Source organism: Delphinus delphis, chromosome X, assembly GCF_949987515.2.
Source record: "Delphinus delphis chromosome X, mDelDel1.2, whole genome shotgun sequence".
Lineage (NCBI taxonomy): Eukaryota > Metazoa > Chordata > Mammalia > Artiodactyla > Delphinidae > Delphinus > Delphinus delphis.
The window spans coordinates 13,098,916-13,112,409 of record NC_082704.1 but is presented as its reverse complement, the minus strand read 5'-3'; the positions used below and the strand labels follow the sequence as shown (position 1 = coordinate 13,112,409).

At 48.0% G+C, this 13,494-nt stretch overlaps 1 protein-coding gene across 6 annotated transcripts in view; it reads left to right on the top strand.

The window, feature by feature from the left end:
- The window catches only part of FHL1 (four and a half LIM domains 1), a 60,816-nt gene that overhangs the window by 41,356 nt on the left and 5,966 nt on the right, over positions 1-13,494 (top strand). For 2 of the 6 annotated variants that reach the window (XM_060003076.1, XM_060003071.1), the window contains exon 1: positions 7,531-7,567. The exons of the other annotated variants lie outside the window; for them this stretch is intronic. In XM_060003076.1, the coding sequence (XP_059859059.1) occupies positions 7,546-7,567 (22 nt within the window). In that variant the 5' untranslated portion in view covers positions 7,531-7,545. Of the gene's footprint in view, positions 1-7,530; positions 7,568-13,494 lie in introns of those variants that run through there. 6 annotated transcript variants of the gene reach the window in all.

Here is a 13,494-nt window from a genome sequence, read left to right as displayed (position 1 = left end):
CCAGTCATTCTCAGGCCCATAATCCTTGCAGCTGGGCTCTGGGCCAAGATCCTGAGCTCTTGTCTCTTTCCACATATCCCCTGTGGATTGGTAAACTTGAGGATAAATTCCTCTTTTGCAGGAATCTGCTTCTTGGGATATCCGTATTTTTAGAGTGAAATTGAATAAATAATAACACGTTGTGCTTACTGTGTGCCAGTCACTGTTCTAAATGTTGCCAGTATTTACTGTTTCTCATGACAGCCCTGTTAAGGTAGGTACTCTTGGTATCCCCATTTTAAAGATGAGCAAATTGAGTCACAGAGAAGTTAAGTAATACTTGCTCGCACACAACCACTAAGTGGTGGAGGCAGGAGTTGATTCTAGATGTTCTGCCTCCAGAGTCCATGCCCTTAGCCACTGTGCTGTATTCCCTTGAAACTTTATGAAACAACCCCGTATTAAACCCAGGGCAAATTCTATGTTATTTGTCTTAGAACAATGTTGGTTGCTCAGACAATCTCGTATAAAGTTAAGACTTGAATTGCTTTCGTGGAAGCCTTCAGAAGCAGTCATGGTCCAGTCTAAACCATTTCATCTGAGTTCCATTGAATGCGGTGATCACCGTCACTGTTCATTTGGGTTTCCCTACCTCCGACAATCTGGTCTTGTTTACACTCGGTCCGTAGTCACGTGCTTGTTCTCTTTGATTGTCGCACTGCTGGAAAACCAACAGGAAATGTTGGAGTTTGAGGTGAACGTGATGTAATCTCTCCGAGGGCGTGACCTGTGGTGGCTTCTGCCACTCCAGCTACAGACTGCTCCTTGGGCTGTGTTTGCTGGACCTCGTGTCCCTGTCGTTCTGGTCGTGTGCTGCCCGCCTGGCACGGTGAATGTGCTGCTTGACTTCCAGAGCTTTGAAACGACTCGCTCGTGCTTCTGGAGTGTCAGCCGTTTCAGGGAGACCCTCTGCTCCTCCATCGACCAGGCCCTGCTCTCTCGGCCCCGTAGCAGCTGCCGCTTCCCACTGAGCTCGGCTGAAGTGTACGGTCACTTTGACTAGACCCTGGCTGTCGCGTGAGAGAACCTACGAGGTGTCCCCTAGTCTCGGTGTCGGTGACTCAGGCACCCAGCCTCTGCCGATGATGACCAGAGGTCAAGGGACCGTGACCCCCATTGAGCATAAATAAACCCGCGAGCAGGTTTTCCGGCGTCGTGAGCAGAGCCCTTGCTGGCGGCAGCGTGATGTGCCCGGAGCGGCGCCTCGGGGGGCCCGACACCCGGGTTCCAGACCTAGAGCTGCTGCTAACGCAGTGAGGAAGTCACCCCCCGTCTCTGGGCCTTAGTTTTCCCGTCCGTAAGATGAGGCCTCTGAGGTCGCTTCCGACTCTGTCATCATGCGGTCTTGGTGAAGGTGGAGCCTGTGCCCCCGTGCCACGCCCTCCCCGTGCACAGACTGACAGGGGCAGTGACCTCACGGCAGGGCGCACTGGCCTTTACTCCGTCTCGCCACTGAGTTTTCCGGTAATAGTGCCTGTCGTCGCCAACAGGGTAGCTCTTTCCGCAGAAAGTTCTTCACGTTTGCTCTCCCAGACGTGAGTCACCGCGGACCAGCACCCTCCTGGGTCAGGCAGACAAACAGTGGCCCTCGGCGAAACTTGACAGATGGGGACCAAGTGAGGCTTTCGATCCTCCAGGAACGCGATCGGCCCTGCTATCAAACCGTCAGCCCTGCTGCCTGACAAAACCTAGACTTCCTGAGTGACGCCCAGATCACAGCTTGACGCCCTTCCTCCCGCTGTGCTCCCACACCCACTTCTGTGCCCCATGACCAACCCCGCAGAACCACTCATGTTTCCAACCTCTACCCTGAATTCTGGGGCTTTCCCCTGTTTCGGAGTTGAAAGCACCAGCGCATAATGAGGGGATGTAGTAATTCCAGTCCTTTGGTACATGAGCACAGGTTGTATGTTACTAGTTGAGATCTCACACCCCAAAGCAGGGCTCGTGAGTTATGATCACGCCTCTGGTCAAGGCAGTCGGTCCCAGGTAGCAGAATTAAGAGTAAGGAGATGGAAGCTTATTTGATCTGCTGTTCTGTCCTGTTACGGATACTAATCAGCTGGCTAAGTTATAGACTAGGGTCATGGAATGTTTAGCTCTCAAGCATCTATCAGAGGCTTGAAATGTCCATAACAGGTGGGCTTGGTGAATGCCAGGAGTTAGCATGATTGAAAGGGTGTTTTGAGTCATGGCACATGGCAACATGGAAATAAAACAGATATATCACAGGTGGGTGGTGGTGGTAGAAATAGACTGGAAGAGAATTTTAACACCGAAAATATGAGAAAGATTTATCCCTACAAGCTTCTCCGTTTCATGAAATATTCGTTTTCCTCTGATCTGAAATTCTGTATTTGTATTGTGTATTGCCTTCTAAAACTCTTACTGATTTCTGTTTCGTTTCGTTTCGTTTATCGCTTTCTCTTTATTTCCTCTTTTAAGTGCCACTTCAAATATGTATTTTTAAATCTGAGATCATCGTAGTGGCTAACTTTGAAAGTCATTTGTTCATGTTGTCCTGGTGGTGATTTCTGGTTAGAAGCCCACAGAAATATCTCTGGGATGTGGTTGGTACAGTTCCTACATCTTGGCAAGAGTCTAGGAGCAGTATAGGAAGGGGCAGGCTTTGGGGACAGGAGACATTTAAAATTAGTTACTAATCATGGAATGACATTTTCAAAAAATCAAATGGCAGCGGCCACGGCACGTGTTTAAATGCTTAATCTCTGAGTCTTACACGGAGATTTTCTAAGCCCTGACGAATTGTGAAATGAACAGGCCTTCCCTGGAGTGAATTAGCGCTTGCAAGGTGCTTGGCCATTTCCAGGGTCTTCTGTTTCATGTATTTTATCTCATTTGTAACAGGTCTTCCCCTTTCACAGCCACCCTTTCCTTCGCTCCAAGATTCAGAGGCCCTTTGGGGAGGCAGAATTCCAGGTTTGCTTTCATTCGGGCCTTACCTGATATAATTGCCCCTCGTGTGGTTCCGGGGGGTGCCCTCATTTTATCCTTTGACTGGTTGTGACACTGAGTTGTGACACTTAAGCGGTGACTATGCAAAATTTGGCTACTCGGTAAGAAAAAGTACTCTTTCCCACCCTGAAGGTTGACAGGAACATGAGATGGCAGAAGCTGTCCCGGGCTTTTTCTTGCCAGAAATACTCTGGAGAGCTCAACACTGAATCACACCGCGTCTCGGTGCATGACTAGGTGCCTTAATCGCGCAGTTGGAGTCACTCGGGAAGATTGTTGGTGGGGGGACTGGGGAGTCTGACGAAGTTATATTGAGAAAAAACTTGCCGTGTGTTAATGCATTAGCAGTAGGCGTGGGGAGGAGAAGAAGAATGGAAGAGAAAAATTAAGATGAAACCACTGATACGTCCACAAAGACTCCATTCCAGCTTGTTATCGTTCTCTTGCCTCTGGCAGCGACTCACAGCCAGTAGGTGAACCTGAGTACGTTTTCAGATTTCTTCGGGAGAAGAAAACTGCAGTCGGGAGAAGGGTGACCACAGCCAAGCCGTGAGTGAGGAACTCCCGAGATGGGGGCCAACTAGGTCGCTGAATTTGTCATGTTCGACTCTTAGGTTGCACCCCTTTGAACTTCGGAAGTTTGATCCTCCCAGTGGTATTTGTGAGGTAGAGATTCTGAGGTGCGATTGCAGGGCAAGAATCCCCACAAACATGATTCCACTGGAACCTCACCCTCATCCCTGGTTCTCTCTTGGCTTGACAACTTGGACCCTATTAAAGGGGCTTAGGTGTTGACATGTCAGAAGAACCTCCTTACAAAGCCCAAAATAAAGTGCCGTTTTTCCCCACAGCGGCTCCGCCTCCCACGTCCCCATCACCCAGAATCACGACCTCAGAGGGGTCACGGCTCCTCCCCTAAGCCGTCCTCTTGGTCCTGTCCCACAGTGTCCCTTCCAGCTCTCCTCTCCGTGCCCACTGCCCTGAGTGCCCTCATTCAGGCTGGTGCCCGCACCATTCCTTGCCAGGCTGTGCACCCTCCCCTTGCGCGTGTCTGTGTGTGCCACCACGCTCTCGTCCTGCGCTCCCGCCCGCGGGGGATTGCGTCCTGCCTCTGGAGCGGGCCCTGCCCTGCTCGTACCTTTGCTCGCGCTGTACCCTTTCTTGGAGTGGCCCCTGCCCTTCTCTGTGTGCTGCAGTATCCCCCGTTCTTCAGGGACCAGGGCACATACCGTCCCAGCCATCTAGTCTTGTCCGGTCCCCCAAACCCGATGTGATCTCTGCCTGTGATAAATCTCGACACCACTTCCCATCTGTGTGGTCGCACTCGCCGTGCTGTGCCTTGCATTGCTAGTCATCTGTATGTCGATCTTGGTACACTGCAAAGGAAGGACTGTCTCTTATTCTTTGTGACCAACAAAATATCTTGCACTGCACAGTAGGACATGTGTTCAGCAAGTGCTCTTATACAATCAGCGAATGCGTGGGGCGGCACTCTCCACAGTTGGAGCCGAAGGCAGGTTAAATGGAAGTGCAGTGTGGTTGGGGGACAGGAGTGTGTAGATACGCTGAGGCAAGCGGAGCCTCAGGGGTCCCCACGCGACGGGGGCCCGAGGAGCTGCGATGCACAGCACTCACCGACAGGTCATCCTGATGTTCGCGAGAGCAGGGGAGGCCGGAAGGCCCGAAGTGTGGCCTTCACACGCTAAAGCGATTTGTTCATGAAACGCCAGCCAGCTCCACCAGCAGCGTAGGAAGGTGCTTTGTAAACAGGACAGTGATTATTAGGGATGCTGGTACACGTCCTGCTGGTGATGCGGAATGAAGGTGGCTCAGACGCTGATGAAAGCAGTGCCCGTTCGGGTGTCTGCTGAGTGACCGTCAAAGCTTTGGAGCCACTGAGCCCCCCACTCTTCTTACTGAGAAGTTGATTTTCAGCTGACAGAGGGCCTCCTCTGTTTTGGTTTTGTGAAAGTTACAGCTTTGTGACTTGAGGACATGGGCAGTGGGGACAGATGTCAGAGCAGGTGTTGGTCGCACCTCATGAAGCTCCTCGGAAGGCCGACTGCACCTGGTTGGCGCAGACTGCAGAGTAAATGCTGTTGTCGTCGTCCGAGCTCCCGGTCCACCCCGGCCGGTCGGAGTTGACTAATGAATGAACGGTCAGAAAGCAGTTCTCTCGTTTTTGTGTTTTTTCTCGTGTTTCGGGCAAAAGAGATTTAGGTGTATTTGCTCATTTTGTATGGCTCTCGGTCTGTCCGTGTTCTGTTGTCACCTTTCACTTCCTGGAGGAGAGCCTTGGGCGCGCCGAGCTTATTGTTCGTGGCACGGCGAGAGGGGCGTTTAAAAATACCTCAGCTCGGGCTTCCCTGGTGGCGCAGTGGTTGAGAGTCCGCCTGCCGATGCAGGGGACACGGGTTCGTGCCCCGGTCCGGGAAGATCCCACATGCCGCGGAGCGGCTGGGCCCGTGAGCCATGGCCGCTGAGCCTGCGCGTCCGGAGCCTGTGCTCCGCAACGGGAGAGGCCACAACAGTGAGAGGCCCGTGTACCGCGAAAGAAAAAAAAAAAACAAAAAAAACCTCAGGTGTACGTAAAAATACACCTCACTAAAACTGAAAATTTAGGGTTCGTAAAGGTTAATCCTCTAATAAACTAAGAGCGTTTCCTCTGGGTGAAAAGTTTGAGTTTGTTTTAGGGGCGTGGCGTCCTTCAGACTGGCCAGTCTCCCTGCCAGAACGCAATCAGCCGAGATAAGAAAGGCTGCGGAGGCGTGGTGGGAGCGCAGCGCCCCTTCCCTTCTTTTCCCAGGCTTTCTTTCCTTTTTTTTTAATCTTTACTTTCTTGACATGTAATAAATCTGCCTGTAACGTCCGGGGTTTTACCGTTATATCATTTTCCAGCTAACTAGGAGTTACTGGCAGTTTTAGCTATCTTTTAGAATAACTCTTTTTCTTTTAAGTTGGATGCATACCATACTTTAATAATCCAAGACAGTTCAGTTGTGTTTCCTGAGTATGTTTCATCTAACCCGTATATGACAATATTGCTGTGTTCTTAGTCATTTTTACTTTTAAGGGTCCAGAATATATTTCGAATAACTTTTCATTAAACGTTTGAAGAGCATAAGAGCCGGGAAGCTCATTGATTCATTCCTCGTGAAGCGTGTATCGCTTACCTGCTGGTTCTGGGAGCAGGAAGCCAAGTAAAGCATGATCCCGGCCCTCAGCCTGGGGGGAAGATGCATGAAGAGGGTGACACCAGTGACAAGCGCTAGACGAGACATGGCCTGACCCGGAGCGCAGGTCGTCCCCTTTCCTTGAAGTTCAATGGCTGAAGTCACTTTTGGGTTCCAGGTGGGGCTACGTTTCCGTTTCATATGTGACTTGGTTAACACTTTCCACGTCTTTTAATTCATTTTTTCAACATAGAGTTTTCGCGGGGAACAAATTGGGGAAGAGGTAGGGAGAGCGGGGGTGGGGAGCATGTTTGCGATGTTCAACAGGGTGGCCAAAGAAGACGGCACTGAGAAAGTGACTTGGAGCAAAGCCTCGAAGGAAGCAGAGGAGCAGCTGGGAGAGGCTCCATGTTGAGGGGATGGCCGCCAGGACCCTGAGGTGGGGCGTATCTGGAGGGCGCAGGGGCCAGCAAGGCATGAGGGCGAGGGGGGCAGGGATGAGGCTAGAGAAGGATCCGGACGGGGGTTGGGGAGGGACTCACAGGCCCCTCCTAGAGCTCCATCCTGACGACCAGCCTCCGGCCAGTGGATGACCTGTTGAGCTGTTACAACATGTTAGGGCGCCATGTTTTCGTCCATATTTTTACATTCATTGTTCCTGACAGTGAAAAGCGAGAGATTCCGTTGGTGGGACGATGTCTCTTCCTTGGCGTTCATAGCGGGCGTGTATGTCTCCCTCCTGCCCTGCTCTGACACTAAGGAGATACAAGGCTAGGATTGCTGTCTTCAGTATTCTCCTCATCTCTGGTGCAGACCGAGTAGGACAGAGATAATGCCCTTGATCTGTATATTCATACTGTCTAATCCCTTTTAATTACACTGGTAGCACAAGTCTGTCTCTTATAGTTACTTTTATCATTAACGGCACAAAAATGAATTCTTCAAAGGACCAAATGCAAGCTCTTTAGGCATATAAAGTGGATTAATGAGGGTGGCTCAGCGTTAAGGTATGCCAGGGCCGAGTCCAAATTTTATTCCGGTACAGGGATCACTTTCTATGTGGCCTCTCTGGCTCTGGAGCTAATTTGGATGCTGAGTAGCCCCACAGGTATTTATATGTAGTGTTTGGTATTTTTACTGGGTCCTATTCTTCTCCCTTGGATCACCTAAAATGGTTAAGAATTTTCTAGTGGGATTAAGGTTGTGATCTCTGGGGAGGGGTGGGCCATCTGCTCTTGGTTATTTTTGTGTTAGCCGCTTCCCCTTAAATGTATGTTCACAACTGAGCCACAGCCTTATCAGCTGGGCTTGAGGGAAGACTGGTCTAGGTGCCGCTCCTGAACTTGGTCTCTAAGCCATGGCTTCCCATAGACACTCAGGTAAAACTGCATATTCTTTATCTTCTAGGAAGCACAGTTTTATTTGGGCACTGAATCTTATGATTTGTCTAAAAGCTACTTTTCGACGAAATGATTTTAGCCTTGTCTATAAATAGTAAATCGTAGCTCGTCTCTGTTCTGTCCTTGCCTTCTTCGAATGCTGTTTCCAAGACAAAAGATTATTCTTATTCAAGTAAAATCAGCAGTTTGAGTGCCTTATTTCTTTTAATGTATAAGCATACTACTGTATTGTACATTTTCCAGGACATCTTATGAAGCTGAAAGAGATTATGTGAGGAAGGAGGTTTTCTTTGTTGTTTTAGGAATTTTTTTGTTATTTATAAGATACAAGTCTTCATCTTGACAGTGCTATGAATCGAATTTAAAGTGTTTAGAAAAGGTCAATCGAATATGGAGCTGGAAGGAGGAAGATTTATAACTAAGAAGGTCCATACTGACTTAACCACATCTTCTCCTTTTCTGAGCCGTCTCTTTTCTTCCTGAAGAAATTGCTGTGATACTTTTGACATGACACATAGGTTATTAATTGTTCTGATCAGAAAAAGGGGCAAAGGTTTGGAACTTCTAGACCGTCATTACCGTGAGACTCTTCCTGACACCGAGGAAGCCCTTGGGCCATGGGCAAGACTCCCCCGGGATAGGGACTGAAGGACCGCCAGTTTCCCCAGAAAGCCCGGTTCTGTGGAGTCAGCCTGCTGCCACTCTCTCCTGCGAAGCCAGGAATGTCGCCGTGGCTCTGTTGCCCTCTGCCTGAGTAACAGTCCCCTTTCTTAGCAACCAGGCACTTTGTCCCATCTCCCAGCTTTCAGATTAAGGGGCAAAGTATTATGATTATCAGCGTCAGTCTTTTGGAAAAATTGATTTTGAAAGCTTGTAACTGCTTGCCAATAATATATATATACATATATATATATATATATATATATATATTTTTGCCTGTCAATACTTAAACAGTGGAAATACTTTGAGAAATTTCTCTTTCGTTGTTTTAAGACGAATATGCTGTGATGGAATGCACTGCTTTAATGAATCAGTGTGCAATGTCTTCCCTGTTCCCAAGGGTTCAAGAGCCGTCTGTTTTTCTCCCCACCCCCCAGGAGCCATTTTACAGACATGGCACCACACGCCTGACGTTGTGGTAATCGGCCAACATACGTATTCTCTGGGTGTAGACAGCAGTCAGCTGTAGCAGTTGTTCCAGTGGGCCTTGAACTCACGTTAACTCCCCGTTTTATTTACTAATTAAATGACAGGGAAATGTATCTCAAAGGTGACATACTTATAACACGCCCAACCTTGGTTTTTAAAGTGCACCAAATCCCGATGTTATTCTTATAGTAAATCTGGAGGCTATAACCGTGACTAGACAAATTACTGACACCTTCTAGATGATTTTTAAAATCAGGAACTATCATCTTGTGTTACATTAGGTTCATAGGTCCATGAAAGCAGTTGAGAAAGAAGTGCTCACAGAAAGAAGCCCCACAGTACCCTGAAATGGACTTTGTGTGGACACAATAGAGGCTCGGATAATTGGATGGATGAGACTCCGTTTTCAGGGACCATCCACATACTTGAGAGGACGTTTCAAGGACAAGAATTGATCCTTTTGTTATTGAACACTTACCGTCTGCAAAGTTGTGCAGATTTCATTCCTTTACCCTTTGGCCTTTTAGGTTGAGGATGGGGTGGGTGGGAGGGCAGTGAAGTCACCCAGCATCCTCTCCAGGCAGGGATGTGACGGGAATGGGTGGGCGAGGGGAGCAGACCCGGTGGACTGGCTTCCTGAAATAACTGGGAAGTGGTAGTCAGAAGCCTTGGTCTAGGGTGAAACTGAACGTTTTGTACTTTTAATGACCACCAAACGACCGCCTGCTACTGTGCCACAACTAGAAAAGCTGAAAACGCATGTTGTGTTGGCTACCAGGTCAGAAGCCCTCTCTCTACGGCGCGAGAGGCAGAACGTGCTGCACGTGTTGTGTGCGACGTTCAGAAAAGCCCTGTGTCAGGACAGCGTGGCTCTGGGATAGGATCTGCCCGGGGTAAGTTCAGGGGCACGTAATGTTTCGTTTGATCATCTCTGTGCAGCCCTCCTGATCCCGGGTGTCATCTAAACCGGGTTACCTGTGACCAGCAAAAGCCAAAGGAGAGTTGGCGGGGGTTTTCCTAAACGCAGCGTACCAGCGAAGTTGCTAATAACATGGAACTGTTACCTGGTCTGTTTGTAAGGGAAAAACCACTTTCCGATTTTCTGTGAAATTCTCTGAAAGCCCACTTTTCAGTGACTCGTGAGCCCTTCCCTGTCGCAGCTGTGCAGGTGTTTATCCCCCACGTGGGGCGGCACCTCCAGGTGCGCAGGCGCGACTGCTGCGCAAGCCTCCCTTTCATCAGCGAAGGCTTCGTTCCGTGTGTTGAATGTTCTCATACGTGGAGTGACTAACGTCCTGGTATGTTGCACTTAGCCATTAACAGACCAGAAATAACCTGCATTTTTTCCCATTTGAGTTGCTGTTCACTGTTTATACTGTACATTATACCACTCAGGGAAAGCACATAGTTAGAAAAATGCTACCTAGTAATAATACTCACTTCTTCCCTAAATATTCTTATTTTGAGCCACTTGGGCAGGAGGGGAAAAATGAAGATTAGCAAGAAATCCATGAGAGAATACATATAAAGCAGAAACAAGATTATTAAATACAAATTGGATCTTCTCTAATGAGGTTTATAGTAAAAATCAAAAAAACAAACAAAAAACCCCAGATGTTGCAGTGTTATATTTCTTGTATGTGTACATGATTAAATCGGAAGCCAAAACTTTTTATTGAGATACTGAGGTTTATATAGGCCCCTCTTAGAATGTTGGATGTACTTCAGGAATTTTCTGAAAGAGGAAGCTTGTTTATTAAGTGAAGAATGATGTGTCTTTTGAAGCAGGCATAGCAAGAAAATCAGGCTACCATCTTGGAATAAATACCTAAAATTTGACACATTTCCAACTGCATTCCAACCGGCTAAGTCTTATAAAGGACTGTCAGTTAGACATCAGCACCTTAGGGTCACAGGCGCTGCCCCCTGATTTTCTAAAACAGAAATCTTTGTTATAAAATGATTAGTCAGGGGCTTCCCTGGTGGCGCAGTGGTTGAGAGTCCGCCTGCCGATGCAGGGGACACGGGTTCGTGCCCCGGTCCAGGAAGATCCCACGTGCCGCGGAGCGGCTGGGCCCGTGAGCCATGGCCGCTGAGCCTGTGCGTCCGGAGCCTGTGCTCCGCAATGGGAGAGGCCACAACAACAGTGAGAGGCCCGCGTACCGCAGGGAAAAAAAAAAAAAATAAAGATTAGTCAGAGAGCTTCCCTGGGGCAGACATGTCCTGGACAAAGGCAGGAAGGGAAGTAGTGTCCTACTGGTATGTATCCAGTGTTTCATCTCACGATTGATGACGCCCTTTCCCAGATAACAGCAATAGGTCAAGGCAAACAGATCTGGAAGTTTTGGGAGGTTAAAAGGTTTTGTATTTCACGAACTTAGAAATTGCTAAGGGGGTAAAAAATTGTTCCCTAAGAGATACACCTCACCTAAGTCTATGTCATTCACTAAGATTAAAGAGAGCCCCAAAGAGGAGGTAAAAATGCCACCTTCATTTTTTTCTCTATTCTTTTATTTCTAACAAGGGGAAAGAAGGGGAAGCGGAGAGCTTCTCTCTCCTCATGAAGTCAGTGCTTCACTGTGGCTCATTCGGTGCAGCCCACAAATCAGGGTATTTGCTGTCTTTTAGGAACCTGTCAGCGTTGTCATTTATAAGCCGTTTTCTTAGAGTTGTTAATCTCTTAGAGGATAAGTAGTAACGAAATATTTTGCTCTTCTGCACATTGTCGATATTTTATGCAGAGGTCTGATGTGGTAACTATCTCATCAGCAGGAATGTATTACTCCAGCTTCTTCCTAAGTACACTGTGTGAAGGTTTGAAATAGTTTTGGACCAAATAATCATAAGGTTAGAAAACCACAAGGTAAGCTCATTCCCGTCGCCCAAAGTTCCACTTACTAGATTTATTGCAAAAAGGTACTAAAGTTCATGAATTTGACATCGACATTGTTAACATGCTTTAAGTATTTCCAGCCTGTTTACTTCTTAGGCAATAAAGCCTGCATTCCTAGAAGTGCCTATTTTATCTTGACAAGTAAGTGTTCGCACACACATGAAAGAGGCTCGAGGCAGCTGTGGAAAGCTGTTCTAAAGGGTGTGCCCTTTGAAATCTGTCACTCATCTGGATACACACTCTCTGGGTTTAAGTACACATTGGCGGGGAATATGAGATGACCCTGGGCTTTTCATACTGAAGAAAGAAAAAATAATAATGCCTACAGCTGGGACTCAAAAACACCAAGTGGTGGGGCTTTCCGTAGTGGTGTTCACTGAATTTCCCTTCTGCTTGGTTTTACGACCCTGCACTGTAGGTGTGATAAAGTGGTGAACAGATTCGGTGACTCCATTTTCAACACTCTCTGGTTCTGCCGTGTTCATTGCTAAGCCATGGATTAGTTCATCGTGTGGATGCCTAGAAACTCTTGGGCGAGTCGTGTTCTAGAACGATAAAAATAACCAATGAAGAACTTGGCATTGGTAGAATAGTAGTTTGAAAGTATGTGGTTTTAAGGCAGGAAAGGCTTGGCAGGTAAGATCTCTCTGGTAGTATGAAACCATAGTGGTTTTCCTTCTCTCCAAAAGCTCTAAATGGAATCCACTGTGTCTTCTGGTAGTTTGTTTTTTTGTATGACGTAAGTACCTGTATTTTTACCATAAAGCTAGGATTCAGAAATACCATGAGACAGAACCATCCCTTAGGTGGGTCTCTGTATGGTACTCTAGTACAGAAATATTTAGAATCCATTTCTTCTTTGAATGACATCAAAAGAGAGTGATATTGGGGCTTCCCTGGTGGCGCAGTGGTTGAGGGTCCGCCTGCCGATGCAGGGAACACGGGTTCGTGCCCCGGTCCGGGAAGATCCCACGTGCCGCGGAGCAACTGAGCCTGTGAGCCATGGCCGCTGAGCCTGCGCGTCCGGCGCCCGGAGCCTGTGCTCCGCAACGGGAGAGGCCACAACAGTGAGAGGCCCGCATACCGCAAAAAAAAAAAAGAGAGAGAGTGATATTAAAATGAGTTGGGTTCAGACTTACTCTAAATAGAGACTTTGGTAAGAGAGAAGGAGGGATTTTCAAATGTGGTCCAAGAAGATAGTCTCTAGCCACGCAGGAAGCCAGCGCTGTCTAATCTTACAAATTCTGACTTCCTGCCAAATGGCATTTAGGACCCACTGATAATTTAATTTCCTGGCACTTACTGTTACCGGAGATTTATTTGGTTTCTCTACACAGCTCTAAACAAGAAAGTAAGTCTTCGCTGAGTGCACAGTTTCAATATGGAAGAGCTAATAAGACAAGGATTTTATGTGACATGTGAAAGGCCAACAAGAATGAATTAAGGAGAGTGATTTTCAACGTTCTATCCCTGTGACAGGCGCCCTTTCCGGTGTACACGGGGGCTAAAGACAGTTTAAAACCTGCCTTAAGTAAACAGTGCGTAGTTCAAGGAGATGGACCCTGGTTTCATCATGTCTCTACTTTTCCTTTCTAACCCAGTTACGTAAGGGAACTCCCCGGTTTTCTTTTGGGGGAAAAGTGCCGGTAAGAACCATTCTCTAGTCTCAGTAAATCTCTGAACTGGTACGTGACTGTCCCAAGCACCTGTCTTCGCACAAGACTGTCACTGCTTGGCTTCAGTCGTCAGGTGTCTGGAGAGCCGATGGGCCTGGGGCGCTGCTCACCTGCCCTTGTCAGAGGCTGGTCTGAGTGCGAGTCCCCTGCCTTAGCCCAGTCCCGGCGGTGCTCAGACACAGGGTGTG